The 24,750-nt window shown below is 41.8% G+C and overlaps 1 protein-coding gene across 5 annotated transcripts in view; it reads right to left on the bottom strand.

Annotated features, from left to right (window-relative positions):
* CDC14A (cell division cycle 14A) overlaps positions 1–24,750 on the bottom strand; it is a 284,062-nt gene that overhangs the window by 61,777 nt on the left and 197,535 nt on the right. For all 5 annotated transcript variants that reach the window (XM_029617798.1, XM_029617797.1, XM_029617800.1 and 2 more), the window contains exon 12: positions 5,840–5,955. In XM_029617798.1, coding sequence (XP_029473658.1) covers positions 5,840–5,955 — 116 coding nt within the window. The remainder of the gene's footprint in view (positions 1–5,839; positions 5,956–24,750) is intronic.

Genomic DNA, 24,750 nt, shown 5'->3' with positions numbered 1-24,750 from the left:
GCTTTGATAGCGGTAAACACTATATTCTAATAATGCTTGACCTATCGGCAGCCTTCGACACAGTTACCCACAAAATACTACTAAATAGACTAAAAGAAATCGGACTACAAGGCAAAACATTAAACTGGTTCAGCTCATATCTAAAAAACAGGTTTTTCCAAGTTCAGATCAAAAACACATTATCAGAAAAAATCAACCTCAAAACAGGGGTTCCGCAGGGATCAGCCCTGTCTGCGACCCTTTTTAACATATACATGCTGCCATTATGCCACTTACTGGCAGGACTAGGAATTAATATCCCAAAGTGCTGGTACACCTGGTACTTTCTTCAAATATTTAGGAATAGCTATTATCTCACAATAGTTTTGTAGGACCACTGCTCATAGGGTCAAGGTATTTTTACCAGACTCTTTTATGGTTTCTGGTCCAATTTGCTTTATATATTTTTTCAAAATTTTTTCATAATTTTTTATATAACTTACTTTCTGTCACACTGGTGAAAATTCCAAAAAAGTCACATTTGAAAGTCTATAAGCTGTCACTTTTCTCAATCCCGATGAAAATTAATTCAGCAATAGTACTTATCTGCATAGCCCAACACGATCGCGTTTCGGACCCCCACTCTTGAGGTCCTGCTTCAGGGGACAAAAACTTTCATATTATTCCGTGACAATCAAAACCAGTATGCTGAATTCAATAGCTGCATCCATCCATTCTTGTAGACACGATCCCAGCTTGGAATCGCAATTCCAAGCTGGGATCGCGTCTACAAGAATGGATGGAGAAAAGTGACAGCTTATAGACTTTCAAATGTGACTTTTTTGGAATTTTCACCAGTGTGACAGAAAGTAAAAGTTATATAAAAAATTATGAAAAAATTTTGAAAAAATATATAAAGCAAATTGGACCAGAACCATAAAAGAGTCTGGTAAAAATACCTTGACCCTATGAGCAGTGGTCCTACAAAACTGTTGTGAGATAATAGCTATTCCTAAATATTTGAAGAAAGTACCAGGTGTACCAGCACTTTGGGATATTGTTTACAATTTGGGTACCCGGAATACATAAAGGGGTAGATTTTAAGAGGCGCGCGAACAGCCTACTTTTGCTTGCGCATCAGACTCAAGCAAAAGTACGCTGGATTTTAGTAGATACGCGCGGAGCCGCGCGTATCCACTAAAATCCTGGATCGGCGCGCGCAAGGCTATCGATTTTGTATAGCCTGCGCGCGCCGAGCCGCGCTGCCTCCCCCCGTTCCCTCCAAGGCCGCTCCGAAATCGGAGCGGCCTTGGAGGGAACTTTCCTTTGCCCTCCCCTCACTTTCCCCTCCCTTCCCCTACCTAACCCACCCGCCCGGCCCTGTCTACACCCCCCCCTTACCTTTGTCGGAGGATTTACGCCTCCCGGAGGGAGACGTAAATCCCCGCGCGCCAGCGGGCCTGCTGCGCGCCGGGCCGCGTCCTGGGGGCGGGTACGGAGGGCGCGGCCACGCCCCGTACCCGCCCCCAAAACGCTGCCGACACGCCCCCGGAACGCCGCGACGACCGGGCCCGCCCCCCGACACGCCCCCGACACGCCCCCCTCCGAGAACCCCGGGACTTACGCGAGTCCCGGGGCTCTGCGCGCGCCGGGAGGCCTATGTAAAATAGGCTTCCCGGCGCGCAGGGCCCTGCTCGCCTAAATCCGCCCGGTTTTGGGCGGATTTAGGCGAGCAGGGCTCTGAAAATCTACCCCAAAGTGTGTGAGAGCCAAGATAGTGTGTGATTGATATAGGACTAGGAATTATACATTACATTTATGCTGACGATATCCAACTAATTCTACCGATAGATGACACAATGGTCCTTTTCAATATCTTTGTGAGCGACATTGCGGAAGGGATAGAAGGTAAGGTATGTCTTTTTGCGGATTACACTAAGATCTGCAACAGAGTGGACATGCTGGAAGGAGTGGAGAGAATGAGATGGGATTTAAGGAAGCTGGAAGAGTGGTCGAAGATATGGCAGCTGAGATTCAATGCCAAGAAGTGCAGAGTCATGCATATGGGGAGTGGAAATCCAAATGAACTGTATTCGATGGGGGGAGAAAGGCTGATATGCACAGAGCAGGAGAGAGACCTTGGGGTGATGGTGTCTAATGATCTGAAGTCGGCGAAACAATGTTGCAAGGCGATAGCTAAAGCCAGAAGAATGCTGGGCTGCATAGAGAGAGGAATATAGAGTAAGAAAAGAGAAGTGATTATCCCCTTGTACAGGTCTTTGGTGAGACCTCACCTGGAGTATTGTGTTCAGTTCTGGAGACCATATCTCCAAAGAGACAGAGACAAGATGGAGGCGGTCCAGAGAAGGGTGACCAAAAAGGTGGAAGGTCTTCAGCAGATGACTTATGAGGAGAGATTGAAGAATCTAAATATGTACACCCTGGAGGAAAGGAGGAGCAGAGGTGATATGATACAGACTTTCAGATACTTGAAAGGTTTTAATGATCCAAAGACAACGACAAACCTTTTCCGTAGGAAAAAAATCAGCAGAACCAGGGGTCACAATTTGAAGCTCCAGGGAGGAAGACTCAGAACCAATGTCAGGAAGTATTTCTTCACAGAGAGGGTGGGAGATGCCTGGAATGCCCTTCCGGAGGAAGTGGTGAAGACCAGAACTGTGAAGGACTTCAAAGGGACGTGGGATAAACACTGTGGATCCATAAAGTCAAGAGGCCGTCAATGAAGAGTGGGTGGCTCGCCAGAATGACGGCAACTGCCTGGGGATAATACCCTTATTCAATAAACATACACATGGTTACTGTGACTCCAACATCGCTCTAAGCTTCAACGGCAAGAGGAAATGTGGAAAAAAGGATTTGCACTCACAAAGCGGGGAGTAGCTGGCTTGTTACGGCGGTACTACCCCAAACCAAATAAGCCTGATACTTCACTTTCAATGCATATCCAGATTAGCTCTCTGCTTCAACGGCAGGGGAGAAGAAAAACAACCAATAAGGGCTGAATAACATAGTCTGGGTAAAACAAATAAGCATGGGTGTAGCTTGCTTATTGCGGCGGTTACTACCCCTACTACCCCTAACTAATCAAGCTTGATATTTCACTTGGATGCAGCTCCATCACTGCTCTCTACATTAATGGTGGGGGTGGAAGGGAAATAGAACCAAAGAGCTAAGAGAAACAGATAAGTATGAGAAAAAAACTGTGTGAAGCTTGCTGGGCAGACTGGATGGGCCGTTTGGTCTTCTTCTGCCGTTGTTTCTATGTAATAGAGAAAACATTAAATCTAGCTAACATGTACCTAAGCATTATAAAACAACTACTGACACAAATGGAACTTGTTATTAATATTGATAAAACAGAATTCCTACACCTAGAACGGAAAAATACTGAAATCAGCCAAACCTCAATAATCCTCAAAGACAACCAGAAAATTGAATTAGCTGGAAAAGTACGTAACCTTGGAATAATAATGGACCCTGAAATCAATCTAAAACAGCACATATCACTAAAAGTAAAGTAAGGATACACAAAACTCATGGTACTCAGAAAACTAAAACCACTACTAACTCAAAATGATTTCTGAACAATTCTACAGGCACTAATTTTCTCCAGCATGGATTACTATAATGCCCTACTGCTAGGACTACCAAATACTTCGTTAAGACCACTTCAAATACTTCAGAACACAGCAGCTAGAATACTAACCGGAAAAAGGAGGAGGGACCACATAACCAAAACCCTAGCGGAACTACATTGGTTACCGATTGAACACAGAATTAAATACAAAACCCTATGTACCATCCATAAACTAATTCATGATGAGAAATCAGACTGGCTAAACACAGCATTACGGGTACATGTCCCACACAGAAATCTTAGATCAGCAAATAAAGCACTCCTAACCATCCCTTCAGTTAAAACAGCAAGACTAACCCAAGTGAGGGAAAGGGCCTTATCATTAGCAGGACCCACAATTTGGAACACAATGCCTCCAGAGATCAGATTACAAAGTGATCTCAAGGCATTTAAGAAAAGTTTAAAAACATGGCTTTTTAAACAGGCATTTTACAAGGAGACGGGAGAATAGAAATTATTCAGGAATAAGCAGATAAGCACCGACACACAGGATGATACAGTAGAGTAGTCTATGAACCCCACATCACAACTAGCATATTGATAACACTATGTATGATAAATTTACCCGTAAAAGTACTTTCAGTACACTCGGTCATGACCCACTTCTCTAAAAATTATTTTGTCTAATGATATATTGTAACCGAACCTTTGACGGCACCTGTTAGAATGTACTATAGTACACTTTTACCTACATTAAATATGTGCCTACATGTAAACCATTGCGATGGTATATAACTTAGCGACGGTATAGAAAAGATTTTAAATAAATAAACAAAAACATTTTTTGGGTTCCCTGAAACAGGACAAATTAGGCAATTTCGTTGAAATTGCCTAATTTCGTTGAAATTGCCTAATTCATCCAAAATAAATGCACATCCCTAGTGATTATTTTAAGTAAGGGATGGACTTTGCCAATCTTCTCTTCAAGGACTGGATTACCGTGAGAATAAAATTTATTTTGGCATAAAAAAAAGTAGTTCTCAGGGTAATGGAAACAAAATTTTTTGCACACAGCAAACAAATCCTTAAAGGGTAAACTGGGCTTTGGGGAGAAGGAGATTGGGATTGGATCTCAAATGGGATAGGATTTAGAGAGAAAAAGAGAGCTGTTTGGGTTGGCCCTTGGAGAGGGAAGTTTAGTGCTGTTCATTTAGTTACAAATACATTTCTTGGCATTTTCATTGTCACATGACCAGTGACAAGCGGGTATGAATACATTTGACATTGTAAAATTTGGTTCAGTATGCCATGAAGATCAAGCAAACTTGAAAGTGTGCCCTGGTATAAAAAAAAAAAAAAAAAGATTGAGCAGCTCTGTTCTAGAGGACCACACATCTGAAGAGAAAAACAACTGCTAAGAGCAAAACACAAGCTGCATTTCATGTCGCCTACAAGAGTCGTGCAATTGATGCTCAACAAAGAGCTGTGCATCATAAGTCTTTTGCCCAGAAAAATGGTTTTATAATTATATATAAAAACTATATCTGACAAAAGTTATTTTTGAACAAAGGGAGAAAATAAAAAAAGATAAAAGGAAATGTTAAATAGATAAAAAAAAAACATCCCAGCTTTGTTATTCAAACTGTCTTCCTTTCATATACGGTTAACAGACAATGGGAAAAGCTTGCCAGATGAATCTGCGGCTGCAAACACTAGACTCAAAATGCCATTTCATTTAATAGCTTCCGCAAAAAGGACTCTCTCAAACAGCTGCGCAAACAAATCACCTCAACAAAGTAAGCAATAATAAACACTTTACATAATTCTGAGTAGTCATGTAAGAATAGAATGCGACTTGCAGCTCTACACTATGACAATCTGTAAAAATTAGCATGATTTTAAGGAGCAGGAAGTGGGGATGAGGCCCACAAATGAATTTGTGAGTGGTTCTCTTGTTTCAGAGGCTATCTTGATTTTCGTTTATTTTGCTGGACCAATAAATCTATTCCTTTCTACATGACTGACAGGATTTCATATGCACTGCAAACTAAACCTTGTGCTTTTTAACGCAACTAAAATCAACCATAGTTAGAAAGAGGTGGCAGTGTCGAATCCCAAATTAAATCTGGTACAGTATCTAGCATAGGAGTCAAATTATGCTGTAACATATCTTTTTTAGCAAATTTGTAGCCTCTGCAAGTTCATTATTTAATTAAGACAGTTTGCTATATTCTGACACACGTTCATGCACAGGAACCTCACCTCAGAGCTCCAGTGGTAGCAGAGCGCGGCTGTCGCTGGCTTTTTAAGGCCCGTAATTTGTCCCCCTGAGTTAAGCCAGTCCTGCAATCCATGTCTGCATCCTCTTCACAGCCATTCTATACAACAGGGAATGAGATGAGTTCAGCAAATTAGCAGAAAAGTGCAAACTGTCTCACACAGTAAAGAGCAGGCAAGAGTAGTGGGGACTTATCCTTTAGGATGCTTTTCTTTCCAATCAACAGTAAATAAAATTAGTACCAAACAAAAAATCTTAGAAAATATGCTAAAGAAACAAAAAAATTATATATATGTTCATAGACAAATAAAATAGTTATTCATAAGGACACAAAGCCTCTCTCACATGTATGCATTGACTTAGTAAAATCATTTAAAACTTTTTCAATGCTAAAGTGCTTCAAAAAGGCAAGGTTTCTTACTATAAACTGTGTTTTCCATACAGTGCAGGATGAATTAGCCATTACATGTGGGTGTCATCATCTGGCGGTACCCAACGGACATGACTCTCCAAACTAGTACAGCTTTGAGCTCTACTGAGCATATGCAGAATTTCTTGCATGGGTGTTGCCTCGTGAGCCTCCTCATTCTATTTCAGAGCTAAACTAGCTATGTAGTCAACTCTCCAGGGAGGAGGGCAGACATTCCATGGCTAATTCATTCTGCTATCTAAGAAAACACTGATTAAAGTAAGCAAACTTGCTTTTTCTATCCAGAAACAGGTTGACGTAACCATTATAGGAGGGGAGTCCCAAGCTGAGGGTTGCAGTGGATCATCACTTAAAAGGCAATCTGGACTCAATCATGGAGAGTAGATTATTGTAAGACTAGATTATGCAACACTGCCTGCCCAAAGTTACTGTCAGCTCTTGAAAGATTGTCCAGACCAGTGATGGCAGTCTTCAAGTGCCACAAAAGGCCAGGTTTTCAGGATATCCACAATGAATATGCAGGAGATAGATTTGCATACAATGGAGGCAGTAAATGCAAATCTCTCTCATGCCATCACAGGTCCAGACAGTAGTGGATGTAAACACATGCACAGTAGACCATTTATTTATTTATAACTTTTATATACCGAGGTTCAATTAACAGAATTAATTATCACTTCGGTTTACATTACAACCAGCAAACAACAAATGACAGAGTCTTGTCTTACATTGAACAAGGTAGAGAAACATGGATAAAACAAAATTTGGGGGAAAGTAGAGCCAGAGTCTTGACTTACTTTGAACAGGGTGGAGAAAACTTGTCTAACCATCATTTGAGTGAGAGCAAAGAATAACCGTGGTGAGAAGAACTAGAAGGGTGAAAAAACCGGTAGGGTGGGGTAGGTTAGGGGGGGGGGGGGGGGAAGAAAAATAGCGGCTTTGTTACAAAAAGATAGGAAACTTAAGGGAAAGGCTGGTCGGGACCAGCCTTTTCATGTGGCAGACCATGTGGCAGCTTGTAAATGCAGACCAGACCATGTGGCAGCTTGTAAATGCAGCTGAATCCTTCTTTTGTAATAGGCTGGATTGTCATGAAACCATGAGAATAATGTGGCCATAGTTCTACAGAAGCTTCTGTAACATCCTTGTAATCAAAGAAAATGGCAAAAAAGCATACACAAAGTTTGCTCCCCAATCTAGGAGGAAAGCATCTTGAGCAAGGTTGCTGGGAAGAGCTGAGCTAAATTGACAAGAGTTTCCAGTTGTGCTCCGTAACAAACAGATTGACAGATGGAGGACCTCACAAATTGAAAAGATTTTCAGCTGTGGATTGTCAGAGACCATTCATAAGGACAGAAGACCCTGCTCAGGTGGTCTGCCAATGAACTGATATTCCTGGTAGGTATGTGATTTGAAGAGGGGCTTGATGGTTGATCACCCACTGCCAAATCTCTAATGCTTCCTGAAAGAGCATCCACGAGACTGGGCCACCCTACTTGTTGACATAAAATATGGGGACATGATTATTGGTCTAAATCAAGACACTCCTGTCTTGGAGATGTGTGAATGTGGCAAACACATTTTTTATCACTCTGAGCTCGAGAAGGTTGATCTGAAGAGGCCCTTCCATGAACAACCAAGTGCCCTGCAACCAGCAGTCCTGGGTGTGTGCACTCTAGCCTCTGGTAGAGGTATCTGTTGCCAAGGTGATTTGATGAGGGAGAGGCCAAAGGGAAGCCCTGTCCTGAAGAACATGAGGGACAAGCCACCAGCGAAGCTACCATTCCATATCTGCAGAAATGCAGATTACAGACTCCAGCAGTCGGATCAACTGATTCCACTGTTTGCATAGACCCCACTGCAGGCAGTGGATGTGCAGGCGGGTCAAAGGAACAATTTGTATTGCTGCCGCCATGTGGCCAAAGATGACCAGAACTTGCTGGGCCATGGCAATGGGTGCTGTTAGAAGTAGTTGTACTAGCAGAGAGTTGGTGCTCAGCCTGAGTGAGGGAATACCCTCTGCAGCAGGGACTCTATCCATGAGCCAATGAATTGAAACCATTATATCAGAACTAAATTGGACTTCTCAAATTTACGAGGAATCCCAGGTTCCCTAGAAAGTGGATTGCCATGTGTAGGTGCTGCAACACTAATGAGCCAGTCGTCCAGATATGGAACACCTGAGTCCCCTGATGTGGGCAGGCTGAAACCACTGTAAGGAACTTAGTGAAGGCCCTCGGGGCAGCCAATAGGCCACTTGGAAGCGAAAGTAGCACCAAAAGAAAAGGTAGATGGGTATGTGAGCATATGAATCTTTATCCAGCAGGGGGCATGGATATGCTTGCTGGACCTTAAAGGGGAGAATGTTGCTGAGGGAATTCATTTTGAATTTTCTTAGTGAAGGAAATTGTTCAGGCATGTCAAATCTAGGATAGGCCACAGTCCTGACCCCCCACCCCCCGCCAACTTCTTGGGATGGAGGAAATAGCAGGAATAGAAACCTCGTCCCAGTTATGAGGTAGAGAATTGCTGTATTGCTTTCTGTTGGAGCAAGGTCTGAACTTCCACTCAGAGTTGGGGCAACTGAGACTGTTCTGGAAGAAGAGTCCTCACTTGCAGGAGGGAAAGGAGCCAGGAAAAATGTAATCAGTACCCATACTGTACAATTTTTAGGACCTACAAAGTTCATTGTGATCTGACGTCCAGGATGCGAGGAAGGCTTTGATTCTGCCACCTACCGGGTAAGCATTCTTCTGGACAGCCGGAATCAAAAACTAGGCTCTGATTTAGGCTGGGCCTGTTGAGATGACTTCAACTGTTGGTGTTCCATCTGGTGACGCCTGGCTCGAAGCAGTTGTTGCTATTGTCTCTGTGTTGGCAGTGGAGGGAAGACTGTAATGCTGGAAGGAACATCAAAGACATCTTTGATAATAAGGTCTCCTGTAAGAGAAGAAAGTCTTTCTGGATGTACTCAGCTGTTCAGGTGATGTGGACAAGGATTGTTCTGCGACGTTTTGGTCTTTAATTTAAGACACTCAGTTTTTCTTCAAAAAGGTTGCCTCCTATATATGGGAGGTCAGCAAGCTTTTTGTACACATCTTCCCTCACCAAGGTCATGTGCAAGGGCATTATCACGTCCCTTTACCTGTTGGTTATACCTTTCTCTATGAAGCCCAACATCTTTCTGGCTTTAGCTACTGTCTTCTCACATTGCTTCTTCACTGCCTTCAGATCGCCAGACACAAATCACCCTAAGGTCCCTCACCTGGTCTGTGTACAATAGCCCCCACTATCACATACAGCTCTTTTGGGTAACCACACCCCAGGTGCATGACTGCATTTCTTGGCATTGAGTCACTGCTACCAAATCTTCGACCACACTTCAAGTTTTCTTAAATCACTTTACATTTTCTCTACTTCTTCAGGCGTATCCACTCTACAACAGATCTTAGTCTACCAAAAGGCAAACTTTTCCTTCTAACTCCTCCGCAATGTTGCTCAAGAAGATATTGAACAGAACCGGTCCCAAAACTGATCCTTGAGACACTCCATTCAACATTGTTCTTTCATCAGAGCAGGTTCCATTTACCTTTACACATTATTTCCTGTCAGCCAACCAGTTTGTAATCCACTTCACCACCTTGGCGCCCATACCTAAGCTTCTCATTTTATTCATAAGCCTCCTGTGCAGGACCACATTGAAAGCTTTGCTAAAATCCAAGTAATCATATTGAGCGCTCTTCCTTGATCTAGTTCTCTAATCACACAATCAAAAAAAGTCATCAGATTTGTCTGTCAGGACCTTCCCCTGGTGAATCCTTGCTGCCTCGGGTCCAATAAACCATTGGATTGTAAATAGTTCATCATCCTTTCCCTTCAGTAGAGTCTCCATTAACTTTCCCACCACTGTGGTGAGGCTAATTGGCCTGTAGTTTCCAGCCTTGTGTCTAGCTTCCACTCTTGTGAAGCAGGACCACAGTTGCTCTTCTCGAATCACATACCACCACTCCCATTTCCAGGGATCTATTGAATAGGTCTTTCAGCGGACCCGCCAGCACATCTTTGAGCCTCTTTAGTGTCCTAGGATGTACCTCATCTGGTCCCATGGCCTTATCCTCTTTCAGGTTTTCTAGCTCTTTCCATACATTCTCTGCTGTAAATGGGTATGCATATATGCCAGTCCCATCCATGGTCTTTCTAAATCAGTAATGGTCTTTCTCCAGGGTCTTCTTTCGTGAACACTGAACTGAAGTATGTTTAATATTTCTGATATTTCTTCATCTCTCTCAACATATTGCTCCTGGTTACCTTTCAATTTCATTACAACACTTCGTGCCTTCCTCAGATATCTGAAAAATGTTATGGCACCTCGCTTTACTTCTTTGGCAATGTTTTCTTCTGCTTTTCTGATTACTTTCTTCTTCTGTTTCTCCAGGTATTTTTCACTGTGTTCCTCATTTTGGGATAATTTGTAGTTCTTGAACACTGTTCTTTTTGCCTTTATTTTTTCAACCATCTCCTTTGAGAAGCAGATAAGTTTATTTTTCCTCTTCCTTTTCTTTACGTTTCTAACATATAGATTTGTTGCTTTTGTAATAATTTCTTTTAATTTAGCCTACTTGTTTTACCTCACCCATTTTCTCCCAGTCTTCCTCCCAGTATGACCCCATTTTGACAAAGTTCATATTTTTGAAATTCAACACTAAGATCCTCTTATGAGCCCTCTGTATCCTATTTGCAACATCAAACCATACTGTGTGATGAGCTCCCTCCCAGACATTGTGAGCACTAGGTTGAATATCATACCTTCCCTCGTGGGTTCCATTACCATTTGTTTGAACAAAGTCTCTTGAAATGTATCTCTCTCTCTCTCTCTGCTTCTTGCAGATTCAGTAGTAGGGGATACTCCAGTCTACATCCAGCAGATTAAAATCTCCAATGAGCAACACTTCTCCTTTCTTTACAACCTTTTGGATATTTTTGACCAGATCCTTGTCCAGTTCTTCTGAGGCCTACAGACCACACCAGTGTCAATGGAAGCACCATCATCTTTTTATCAGGACAGCCCATAATGCTTATTTTCCTACACCATGTCCCTTGCATTTTAGTTGCTTGGATACTGTTTTTAACATAAAGAGCTACTCCTCCTCCTTTTCTGTCCCCTCCATCCTGCTTTAAGCTATAGCCTGGGATGGCTGTACCCCAATCATGTCTCTAACAGCAATAGTGTCCAAGTTCACCTCCACCATTAGGGCCTACAGCTCTAGGATTTTGTTGCCCAGACTACAAGCCGTTGTGGTCATAGCTTTCCAAATTTTCTCCCTTGCGATGCTGCTGCTCTTTTCTTTTCTGCTTTTTTGATCTGATTGAATTTGTTTTCTCCTCCCACTTCCTGTATTACTTGGAGATGACAAGCATTGGCTACCTGCTGCCATCCTCACCCTCTAGTTTAAATGCCTGATGATATATTATCTGAGTTTTTCACTTAACATCCTCTTTCCTGCCAAATGTATGCCTTCCTTACCATATAGCCTTTTACTGATCCAGTCTCCAATGTATCCAAAACCACTTTCTCTACAACAGGTTTTGAGTCAGGAATTGAAATTATCTATAAGGCTCAGCCTTTCCTTTCCCTTTCCATGAACAGATAATACTTCTGAAAAGGCAATAGTTTTTGCTACGTGTCTAGTCATCTTCCCTACATTTTAGAAATCTTTCTGTATGGATTGGATACCATTTCTAGCAAGGTCATTGGTCCCCAGATGAATGATAACATTCATATTAGAGCCTCTACTTTCTTCTATAATTGTATTGCCTATCTGGTTTGCATGCCTACCAGCTGTGCATCCTGGAAGGCGTATAACTGTTGTGTCCCCATTAAAAGGAGTTCCCAAATTGGTTCCTCGTATGACAGATTCTTCCAGCAGAAGCAGCTTTCTTTTATGACATTAAAGGGTTAATGTTAAAGGGTTTCTGGGTGCATTGGGCAACTACTTTCTCTTCAGATATCACTTCATATTCTATTGCTGGGGCTTCTTCATTTTCCAATAGAAAAAGGCATCATGTAAGAGTAACCACAGGGAGAGCGGGTGTCATCACAGGCCTAGTTCTGCCAGAGCCCACTGTAATCCATTTACTCCTGGACTTCTGAGTCCTGGATGTCTGATTTCTCTGTGAGGATGGGGACAGATATACAGGTTGCTGTACAGTTGGGGAAATTGGGTGTCTCAGAGTCACAAGTCTTGTTCTACCAGAGGTTGTTGTAAACCATTTATTGCTGGGTTTCTCAAATCTCTGTGGGCATTGGAAGAGATTCTGGATACTGCAAGGAGGGAGCAATTTGTTAAACATGGACAAAATCCTAGCCACTGATTAACAAATATAACAGTGTCATCTATATTTGGTGGTTATTTTGGTGAAAATGATACCAGGCCCTGGTTCTGGAACCAATCCCCCATTATAGTATTATTCTTATAGGATGACTGATTTTGACTTAAGACATGGTTTTCAGGACTCAATTGTGCCTTAAATCTGAGGACTTCCTGTGTTCAAATACAAACTGGTAAGAGAAAAAGAAACTGCATAAAAACTGCTATGTCTCAATCCAATTTTTCAAGGTGGCATGCATCTCAGCTGTCATGACTACTACATACAGAAACAGTTCAGAAATGCAGAATTTAACCACTTTTCATTTGTTCTTGCAACAAAACACTGCAATCTTACCACTACCAAGCTCGTACCTGCAAGCTGGTGTGTCTGAGCTGTACAGCAGATGTCGTCCGAGCTGTCACCTTCCATCATAAAAAATTTCTATCATGAAATCTGGTTTACAGACCAATTACACAAGCCAGAAACCTACTGGGCTGCAGAAACTTCTAGACCCTAACTAAGATACCAGTGCATTCGGAGCCGACAGAAGTCACTTCATCCTCAAGTTAAAAACCGCTTTCCATATGTCCTGGGCAGGAAAGTGCATTGGAGGACAGCACTGCATCATGGCATCCATGTTGCCTGCCTCATAGCGATTCTTTTGCTAATAATCTATCTCAGAACCAAACTCAATGCCAAAACAGTACCTGACAGGAAAAAAAAAAAGCACTGCACCATTCCTGAGACAGGATGGAAGCATTGCTATGATTGTGCAAGCAGGACTTCAGAGTCCATAAGCTCAAAGCAGGTTTTATCAATGTAACTGACTCTGCAGATGACTTTAAATCAGGTGGTTATAGCTGGAACTGCACTCATGCGTGTTCCGATGCACCATTAGTTTGCTGGAACGTGTGTCAATCCCTACATGATATTTCAGAAAATGTATCTTTTCCCCATTTCCTTTCATGAGGAAATTCACCTGTTCCGTGTGCAGAGATTCCGCATCTTCTCCAAGAGACACCACTCAAAACATTTAATGGAGCAGAACAATTGAGAGGAGCACTTATTTCAGTAGTTTATTGCTGTAGAGAAGTGCTTAGGCTTATTACAGACCATTTGACAAGTGCAGTTTCCACCTTGTTTAAGTAGACATCTAAATTGCTTAATGAAGATACTCAACTGCTACAGAGAAAACTCTACAGCAATCACAGGGACAAACGGAAATAAAATGTATATATATCTATATATATGCATTCTCAGACTATCTCCAATACATCAGAACATAATCAGATTATAAGATAAAAGGAAGACAGAGGCTCACACAGTTTAAATAAGAAACTAAAGTTCTATTTGACAATTTTATTTTTATAATTTGTTGCTATTTGCTTAATTAAAAATGTTTGATAAATGTTTAATATCTGTAAAATTATACCACCCCCCCAAACAAGACAAAATAGCTGAACATCTTGCTGCAAAAGCAGCATTATAGCCAGGCTCGAAGTAAGGGCCATGGCTATGCACCACTGCAGCAGCTACCAACCATGGCCCATTTTACACATGCAGCAGCCACTAGGCCAAAGTGGCTAGCGATACTGGTACTGAACAGAGACAGAGGGAAGGAAAGGGACAAGGGAGAGCAGGGAAAAAGTTGGGCAGGCCCAGCGCGCGACTGGGTGTGCCTACCGTGCATTTGCACGGGGCGGCACCCCAGGGGAAGGTGGTGAGCCAGCGGCAGCAGGAGAAACCGCGGGGCTGCTGGCAGCAGGAGGAGAGAGGCTGCAAGTCACCGCCGGCCATCGGAGAGGCCCGTCTTCTGCTCGTGTGTGCCCGCACGCAGCTTCTGCTCCCCCACCCCCCCCAATCAGGAAGGCCAGTGTGCAATGGTGGAGCTCATCCCACCATGGCCCGAAGACAACAGGAGGCCATGTGTGTATGGGTGTGAGTGACTGAGGGTATGTGTATGTCTGTGTGAGAGCCTGTATGTTTGCGTGCCTTTGAGAGCCCATATATCACATATAGCCTCTCACAGGCACATACACATAATGTATCTGTGAGAGAGAGGGAGCCTGTGAATGTTAGAGAGAGGAATGTTGAGAGAATTAATGTGTTATTGTGCGTGTGTGAGAGAGAAGATAAAAGTTGGGCGTCCCCACCTCCCTCATTCCATGACAATCTCAGGGTGACTGGAAATCGGAAGATCACAAGTATGGAGAACAGGAGATTTTTTTTTTTTTTTAATTCTTATTAGTTTTAACTATTGGGTGTAATTTGATAATTCTGCTCCTTCGAAATATTTTTTTTGGGGGGGGGGGGGGAAATAGAACATTTTTTAATTATTGGATTTTTTATTCAGCAGATGTTTTGAAATATTTTCTTGGTGTTTGGGGAAATTTTGTATATTCTATTCATTAACTGTTTGAAATATTTATTCTTTTTATGAATATGATTTTACTATTATGATTAATGTTTTATATTTCTTGATTTTGTTATTGGTAATGTTTGTTTTTCCATTGTTGCTCTGCATATAGAGGCTGGCTTATTTATTTATTTATTTAAAAGGTTTTATATACCGACAACCGTTTGTACATCTTGTCGGTTTACAGATAACTTAAAACCACGGTATAATTAGGCATAGCCTTTACAAAGAACATAGAACAGTCAAAAATAACAAGCAGAAAACTGAATAAATGGTTGTTGGGTTCAAAATGGGGGTAACAAAAAGTTGGGTGAGGAGGATAAATAACAGTGACAATGAGAAAACGCTATGTACAGGTTCAACAAATATATTCAATGCGACTAATGAGCAGAGGAGTTGGTAAGCAAGGGTGAGGAGGGGTAGGCTTGTAGGAAAAGCCAAGTTTTGAGTTTTTTCTTGAATTTGGGTGTGGAAGTTTCAGTGTGTAGGATCAAGGGGCATGGAGTTCCAGAGGGTGGGGCCTGCAAGAGAAAGGGCTCTGTTTGTAGTGGAGATGAGTCTCGTTGATTTTATAGGGGGAGCACAGAGGGTTCCATGTAGGGAGGAGCGAGTTGGTCTTGTGGAGGTGCGAGGGAGGAACGGTGGGTTTATCCAGTTGTAATGTTCGTTGGAGATGCTTTTGTGAATGAGGGTAAGAGTTTTGTATAGGATGCGTGATTGTATAGGAAGCCAGTGGAGATCAATGAGGGTGGGAGTGATGTGATCTTTCTTTTTAGCATTTGTGAGGATACGTGCAGTGGCATTCTGAAGTAGTTGCAAAGGTTTGATGTAGGTAGAAGGGAGGCCAAGGAGTAGGGCATTGCAGTAATCTATTTTCGAAAATATGATAGATTGGAGTACAGTACAGAAATCAGAGAAATAAAGTAGGGGTTTGAGTTTTTTGAGGGTTTGCAGCTTGAAATAGCAGCTGCTGAGGATGGATTTGATGTAGGGTTTGAAAGTGAGTTGATTATCAAGAAGGACACCCAGGTTTCGTGAGGCGGATGGGAAAGTGGAAGGGGAGAGGGTGGGGGGCAAAGGAATGGATGAATGTTTGGAGGAGATGAAAAGGAGTTCAGTTTTTTGGGGGTTGAGAGATAAGTGCATGTCGGTGAGGAGCTGGTTAATGGAGGTAAGACAGGTTTCCCAGTTTTGGAGGGCGCTGAGAATAGAATTTGTGAAGGGGATGAGGATTTGCACCTCATCGGCATAGATGAAGTGCGTGTAACCCAGGTTAGAAAGAAGGTTGGTGAGAGGGAGCATATAAATGTTAAACAGGGTGGAAGAAAGGGAGGATCCTTGGGGGACACCACAGTCAAGGTTTACAGGTGAGGATTCAATATTGTCAGTAAGGACTGTATAGCTACGGTTTTGGAGGTATGATTTAATCCATGCTAGTGCTGTACCGGAGATTCCAATACTGACGAGAGTGTTGAAAAGGATGTTATGATTGACGGTGTCGAACGCGGCAGAGATATCAAGCATAGCAATGAGATAGGAGTTGCCAGCGTCCAGTCCTCTGATTATAGTATCAGTTAGGGAGAGGAGTAGGGTTTCCATACTGAGGCGTTTACGAAAACCATGTTGTGTTGGTGGGAGGATATTGAATTGTTCAAGGTAGTCAGAAATACGGGAGTTTACTAATTTCTCCAGGACTTTTGAAAGGAAAGGGAGATTGGAGATGGGACGGAGGTTAGATATGTTGGCAGGATCGAGAGAGGGTTTTTTTTTAGGATGGGCTTGACAGCGGCTTGTTTTAGGGAGTTAGGAACCAAGCCTTGCTCGAGGGAAAGGTTATCGATTTTGGAAAGTGAAATGGCTATAGTTTTAGGAATAGAGAGTAAGAGTTTAGTGGGAATAGTTTCAAGAGGATGGGAGGAAGGTCTCATCTTTTTTAGGATGTTCTCAATTTCAAGAGTTGAGGAGAGTTCAAAGGATGAGAGAGGGGTGGGTGTGAGGGTAATGGGGAGTGTTAAATTATTAGTGTTTGTGGGGAACTTAGCAGTGATATTGGACACTTTATTCTTAAAGAAGAGAGCTATTTCATTGCAGCGTATTTGAGTGGGGGGTTCCTGAGGAAGGGTCAAGTTCGGTTTGGTAAGATTTGAGATTAAGGTAAATAGGGCCTTAGGGTTATATTGTAGGTGGTGAATTTTTTTGGCATAATATTCTTTTTTTGTTTTTTGGATAGCATTCCTGTAGGCATGCATAAGTTGGTAGTAGATGGTTTTGGTAGCGGGAGAGGGGTGTTTTCGCCAACGTCTTTCAGCTGCTCTGAGGTGGATTTTTTGGATTTTAAGTTCATGGGTGAACCAGGGTTTTTTATTTGATTGGGTTGAAGTGACAGTTTTTTGTGAGACGGGGCATAACTTGTCTGCAATCTTGAGGGTAATTTCTGCCCAGGAGGAGTCAGCGCTGTCAGCTGACTAAGTCGAGGCAATTGGGAATGTCGGAGCAAGCTGTGGTGAGAGAGTCTAAAGAACAGGTCTTACGGAACTGGAAGGATTTATGCTGAGTGGTAGTGGACGGGGGTGGCAGTTGGAGTGCAAGTGTAGTTTTTATAATGGTGTGGTCAGACCAAGGGACAGGGAGGCATGAAGGGGGGTGGATGGTGTTGATGAGGGAGTTAGTAAAGATAAGGTCTAGGGTATGTCCAGCCTTGTGGGTTGGGGAGTGAATGATTTGCGTGAAACCCATTGCATCTAGGGAAGAGATGAACACTTCACATGGGGGTGATTGTGGGATAGAATCAACATGAAGATTGAAGTCGCCAAGGAGAATGGTAGGGATGTCAGGTGAGAGTGAGTCAGTGAGCAATTCAATGAGAGGAGAGGGGTCTTTTTCTAGCAGACCCGGGGGGGTATAGATCAAGCAGATTTGCAGTGCGTTTGATTTGAAGGCTTGTTGTGAGTTCCAGTTCAGTTCTTCTTAGCATGTTTGTTCATACTTTCTGATCTCTTTAATCTATATTTGGTGAAGGTCTGTCTGTGTTTTGCATATGTGACCAAGGTGAGGTATTTTGCTGGCATGTCATTTCTGTGAAGGGATCTATAGCAGCCTGGTTTCCTAATAAGAGTTTTTACTGGTATTCTAGGGCCTGGTGTAATATGTGCAGTGTTGCCTTTTCATAGATAAGGTTGTTAGGGGTTTTTTGGTATGGGAGGGCTACCATATTCTAATGGTAATTCTGTTTGTTCATGGGTTTCTGAGGGCCAAGCTCACACCCAACACGCATTACAAAAAGTCTAATTCCATAGGAGTTGCAAGAATGATTCAGATCAACCGAACCAAATCACGGTAAACCTAGAAGATGTGGTAGGCCTGATTGACAAACTGAAGAGTAGTAAGCCACCTGGACTGGATGGTATACACCTCAAGGCTCTGAACGAACTAAAAAATGAAATTTCAGAACTATTAGTAAAAATTTGTAACCTATTAAAATCATCTGATGTACCTGAAGATTGGAAGATGGCTAATGTAACTGCTATATTTAAAAAGGGATCTGGGAAACTAAGACCAGTGCCGGGAAAAATAGTGGAAACTCTTAAAGAATAAAATCACAAAACATTTAGATAGACAGACATGGTTTGATGGGACACCGCCAACATGGATCTTGCCTCACAAATCTCCTACATTTTTTTTGAAGGGATGAATAAACATGTGGACAAAGGTAAACTGATAGATGTGGTGTATTTGCATTTTCAGAAGGCGTTTGACAAAGTCCTGCATGAAAGGCTTCTAAGAAAACTAAAAAGTCATGGGATAGGAGGCAATGTCCTTTTGTGGATTGCAAGTTGGTTAAAAGAGAAAACAGAGTAGAATTAAATTGTCAGTTTTCACAGTGGAAACAGTAGAGTGCCTCAGGGATCTGTACTTGGACTTGTGCTTTTTAATATTTATTTATTTATTTAACATTTTTTTTATATACCGAGGTTCTGGTAACAATGTTACCAATCACTCCGGTTTACATATAACTTATTTATTTATTTATTTTTAATTTTTATATACCGAAGTTCTTGTAGGGACTACAAATCACTCCGGTTTACATAAAACGAAGAACTGCTCAACAGAGAGCGGAGCTTTACATGGAACCGTAGAACATATGGAACAGTGTAACTGGTTGACAATTTAACATAATACTAAATAAAGTGATAATAGTTTAACTGGAAATAAATAAAGAAATATAATATTTTATATATAAGAAGTATAACTATTTAACGTAGCAATAAATATAAAAATAAGCAATGCCAAATAAATATATGAAATAAAGTGAATTTTTGAGCTCCAAGATAATTGTCCAGTTGCAGATTCTTAATAGTAGTATTTGATACAGTGTCCATAATAAGGGATACCTAGTAATTAGGAAGTCTGTCAGTCACAGTAAGATTAAGCGTCTGGGAAAGCTTGTTGGAAGAGAAAAGTCTTCAGTCTTTTTTTGAATTCTTGATGGCTGGGTTCTAGTCTAAGATCTGGGGGAAGCGTGTTCCACTGGTGTGGGCCTGCTGAGGATAGCGCTCGTTTGCTCAATGATGATTTTAATTGCGAAGCATGCAGTGTTCCTCTGTATGCGCTTCTGATTGGTCTGGAGGAAGTGTGCGGTTGGAGTTCAGAGCTTAATGTGATGTGGGCTAGTTTGTTTGTCGCTTTGTGTATAATAGTGAGTACCTTATAGAGTATCCTATGTTTAATGGGGAGCCAATGTAAGTTCCGAAGGATTGGGGTGATATGATCTTTTTTATTAGTGCTAGTTAGAATTCTAGCCGCTGAATTCTGAACCATCTGTAATGGTTTGATAGTGTTGGCGGGTATACCTAGAAGCAGGGAGTTGCTGTAGTCGAGCTTAGAAAGAATGATGGATTGCAGTACTAGCCTGAAGTCGGAGAAGTGAAGGAGGGGTTTAAGTTTTTTGAGGACTTGCAGTTTGTAAAAGCAGTCCTTTGTGGTATTGTTTACAAACTTTTTTAGGTTTAGATGATTATCAAGCCATGCTCCAAGGTCTCTGACGTCAGATGAGAATGAGTTGTTTGTGTTTGGTAGAGAGAGGCTGGAAGAGATTGTGTGTGGATCCTGGGAGACAATGAGCATTTCGGTTTTATTAGCATTCAATACTAAGTTGAGGCTTGAGAGTATGTTTTTGATGGGCTGTAGGCATTCGTTCCAGTATGTGATGGTTTTTTGAAGGGATTCTGTGATCGGAAGGAGTATTTGTATGTCGTCTGCATAGAGGTAATGGGTAAGCTTAAGGTTTGAGAGTAGATGGCAGAGAGGGAGGAGGTAGATATTGAAGAGGGTGGGTGAAAGTGATGATCCTTGTGGGACTCCTTGTTCTGTCAGGATTGGATGCGATTCTTTGTTGTTTATCCTTACTTTGTAGAATCTGTTGCTTAAGAAGGAATGGAACCATCTAAGGGCTGTGCCTTTGATCCCTATGTTTGCTAGTTGGAAGGGCTGTGCCTTTGATCCCTATGTTTGCTAGTTGGTCTATTAGAGTAGAGTGTTTTTCCGTATCAAATGCAGCGGAAAGATCCAGAAGAATGAGCAGGTAAGATTGTTTATTCTCCAGATTAACGAGGATTGTGTCAGTGAGAGATAGTAAGAGCGATTCGGTGTTTAGGCGTTTTCGGAATCCATATTGAGCTGGGGATAGAATGTTATGATCTTCCAAATAATCTGACAGTTGCTTGTTGACAATTTTTTCCATCAGTTTGGCGATAAGTGGTAAGTTTGCGATGGGTCTAAAATTAGCTGGGTCTGATGGGCAAGCATTTGGTTTCTTTAGTAATGGTTTCAGTATTGCCAATTTTAACTGGTTAGGAACTAAACCTTGAGAAAGGGATGTGTTGATAATTTCTGCAATTGGTTTTGAGATGGTGTTTGGAATGGCGATGAGGAGATTTGTAGGTATTGGGTCTGATGGATGGGAGGAAGGTTTGAATTTTTTGAGTGTGTTTTCAATCTCCAGTGAAGAAGTGAGCTCGAATGAATCCAGGCTTGTGGTTTGTTGCGGCAAGGATGTGAGATGGTGTGTTAGGGTAAGGCTGTTGGATGTGATTGATTGGGTAAGGTTGGTGATTTTTGTTTTGAAGTAGTTGGCTAGTTCGTTTGCTTTGTTGAGTGCTTGGTGGTCTGGGATAGTAGGAGGAGATGGTTTGGTTAAAGAGGACACGTAGGAGAAGAGAGCCTTTGAGTCGAATATAAAGTGGTGTATTTTTTTTCCGTAGAATTCTTTCTTTGTTCTAAGGATTGTATTCCTGTAGTTGTTGAGGAGCGATTTATAGATGGCATGTGTTGATGACATAACACAAGTGTCTTACATATAAAAAGGAAAAGAAGAACTGGGAGAATAATTAAATAAATTACATTAAATTGCTTAAAGTATTAAGAGAAACAACATTTTAACTTAATGAAATCTAACATACTAGCGATTCGGATCGGTAGAGTGACAAGTAGTCAGTCTTAGGCAGGAGGAGATTGTATTTGTTTCTGGGGATATTAGGTGGTAGGATACATGATGTGTTGCCCAAGACAGGGAGAGTGATAGTGAAGTCGAAATCAGTCATATGATTTATTTATAAATATTTATAAATATATATAAATATTTATAAATGATCTGGAAAGGGGTACAATAATTGAAGTGATCAAAATTTGCAGATGACAAAATTATGCAGAATAGTTAAACCTCAAGCGGATTGTGATTAATTGCAGGAGGACCTTGTGAGACTGGAAGATTGGGCTTCCAAATGGCAGATGAAATTTAACATGGACAAGTGCAAAGTGATGCATATAGGGAAAAATAACCCTTTCTGTAGTTACACAATGTTAAGTTCTATGTTAGGAGTTACCACCCAGGAAAGAGATCTAGGCATCATAGTGGATAATACATTGAAACAGTTGGCCCAGTGTGCTGTGGCGATCAAAAAAGCAAACAATGTTAGGAATTATTAGAAAGGATGTCATAATGCCTCTGTATCGCTCCTTGATAAGAACGCACCTTGAATACTGTGTAGAGTTCTGGCCACCGCATCTCAAAAAGGATATAGCTGCACTGGAGAAAATGCAGAGAAGGGCAACCAAAATGATAAGAGGCATGGAACGGCTGCCCTATAAGGAAAGGCTAAAGAAGTTAGGGCTGTTCAGTTTGGAGAAGAGACAACTGAGGGGGGATATGACAGAAGTCTACAAAATCATGAAAGGACTTGAAAAAGTTAATGTAAATCGGTTATTTATTTTCTCAGATAATAGAAGGACCAAGGGGCACTCCATGAAGTTAGCAAGTCGTTCATTTAAAACAAATCAAAGAAAATTATTTTTCATTCAGCGCATAGTTAAGATCTGGAATTCATTGCCAGAGGATGTGGTTATAGCAGTTAGTGTAACTGGGTTTAAAAAAGGTTTGGATAAGTTCCTAGAGGATAAATCCATAAACTGCTATTAATTATTAAGCAATAGTAGCTTGTGATCTATCTAATGTTTGGGTACTTGCCAGGTACTTGTGATTTGAATTGGCTACTGTTGAAAACAGGATACTGGGCTTGATGGACCCTTGGTCTGACCCAGTATGGCATTCATGTTATCTTTTTGGCAGAGTTTTCTGATTGGCACACAGCAGTGCGTGTAAATATAATATGTATGTTGTGTTACTTTTGCTTCAGCAGACTGTTCTTTTGAATGTTCTTTTTCGTGTAAAATTGAATATAAATGCATAATTTGTGTGTCTGTAAAGGATGTGGGTGTGTGTGGGGTGGGGTGGCATGTGTGCAAGGCTGTAAGGTTTGACTAGGGAGCTAATACCCTTCCCTATCCATGGGTTCTGAGGTGGGAGGGGGCATGTCCGTTTTTAAAAATATACATTGCAGGACAGAGCTGGACTTTATTTGATGGGCCTGGGATAGACACTGAATAAATCGGGGGGGGGGGGGGGGGGGGGGGGGAGCACAGTAATTTTTTGCACAAGGCAGCAAAAAAGCTACCACCGGCCCTGAAGGTGAGTCCAGACAGAGAAGGAAAGGGGAGAGCTGTCAGAATTCTAACTAAAAGCAAATTCAGGGACCATATCACGCCAACACTCATGAAACTGCACTGGTTGCTAATCGCTTGGAGATTGCGATACAAAATTCTCAATCTCGTATACAACCTACGGAACAATGAATCATCCACCTGGCTGGCCTCTACCCTTTGACTCTACAAACTCTCTCAGCAACTGTGCTCAGCAAGTAGAAATCTATTAGAAGTGCCAATTTTAAAAATAGCAAGACATGAGGCCACCAGAAATAAAGCTTTTTCAGGAGCTGGTCCACGCCTATGGAACAATTAACAAGATTTGTCCACATGGCTTTGTCATCAAAATTTTTTAAAAAGCACTAAAAAAAGATCATGTGATGTGGTAAACTGAGGAGAACTTGTCTCTTTCGGCTCAGGGTGCCGCGTTCCCATAATCGCCCACAATCTGGCTGAAATAGGGCTTTTTTGCTGCCTGACATCTTTCTTTTCAAACAAGCGTATGTCAATCATACCTTTCATCAAAAATCGCCTACTGTGATGCCGCCTAAGGCAAGTAAGAAGAAAAATAAACCGCTGGGAATGGAAGGCAAGATGGCGTCCGGAACAGATCTCACTGAGCCGTTCGCAAACAGAAACAATGATTGCCGAGATTAAAGAGGTGGTCATTATGGCTCTGGATGACAAACTCAGTGGCATTTTGGCACAAATTGCAAATTTAAAATCTGCCCTATTGGAATTTCAGCTACAGATGGAACAGATCGAAAGCCACGTTTCCGTGCTGGAAGACAACATTCTGTCAATTACAAACAAAATGGTGGCTCTCAAAAAAGCTGTCAAGGAGAATGCTGATAAGCTTGATGGCCTCGAAAACCAGTCCAGAAGGTCTAACTTAAGTTTTGTGGCCTTCCCGAATCCCCTGAGGAGAAAGGACTGTGAGATCTATTGTTGGACTAGATTCCAGAAGCCTTAGACCTACTGGACTTAAAAGTGTTCTGGAGATCAACAGCATTGGCCGAGTGTGACGAAAGCAACGGATTTAATACCCAGAGTGAAAATTGCAAAAACTATGAACTTTGTGCACAATAGTGCATTCTACAGGCCTATCGATAACATCAGGATGTTATGTTCCAGTACGAGTATCAGCATTGCAACAGGAGTTCGTCCCGATCTGAGTCATCGTGATCCAGAAACACATACACTTCAGCCTGCAGTTCCTGGACAGATTGCGAATTTGGCATGAGAGGAAATCTATGGTTTATGAATCAACGGAGTCAGCGAAAAAGTTCCTGGAAGGCTTGGTTAAATGATTACCTTTGTTTTGGCTGCCGGTTCTTTGGTACTTTCATTTTTTGAACTGTAAGTGTCAACAGTAGGGGCAAGAGCTTGCTTCCATCTTGTGCATCTTCCAAGATTACTTTCTCACGGAGAAGCCCGCCCGATTTCTCTTCGTGTCACCATTGTTAAATTTGCTAGTGCAATGTGCCGGTTTTGGCTCTATAAATAGAGTCTATAGTCTTTGTATCTATTATTGTGGGGCAAGAGTCTCGATTTTCCAGACAACGTTTTGCAGTTTTCTATTCATAGTTGCCTGGTTTAGTATTTTGGCACCTTTGTTAGCCTGGACTTTCAAAAGGCAAGTC

This window comes from Rhinatrema bivittatum, chromosome 10 (genome assembly GCF_901001135.1).
Source record: "Rhinatrema bivittatum chromosome 10, aRhiBiv1.1, whole genome shotgun sequence".
NCBI lineage: Eukaryota > Metazoa > Chordata > Amphibia > Gymnophiona > Rhinatrematidae > Rhinatrema > Rhinatrema bivittatum.
The sequence above is the reverse complement of the archived record's forward strand: the minus strand, read 5'-3'. Positions and strand labels throughout refer to the sequence as shown.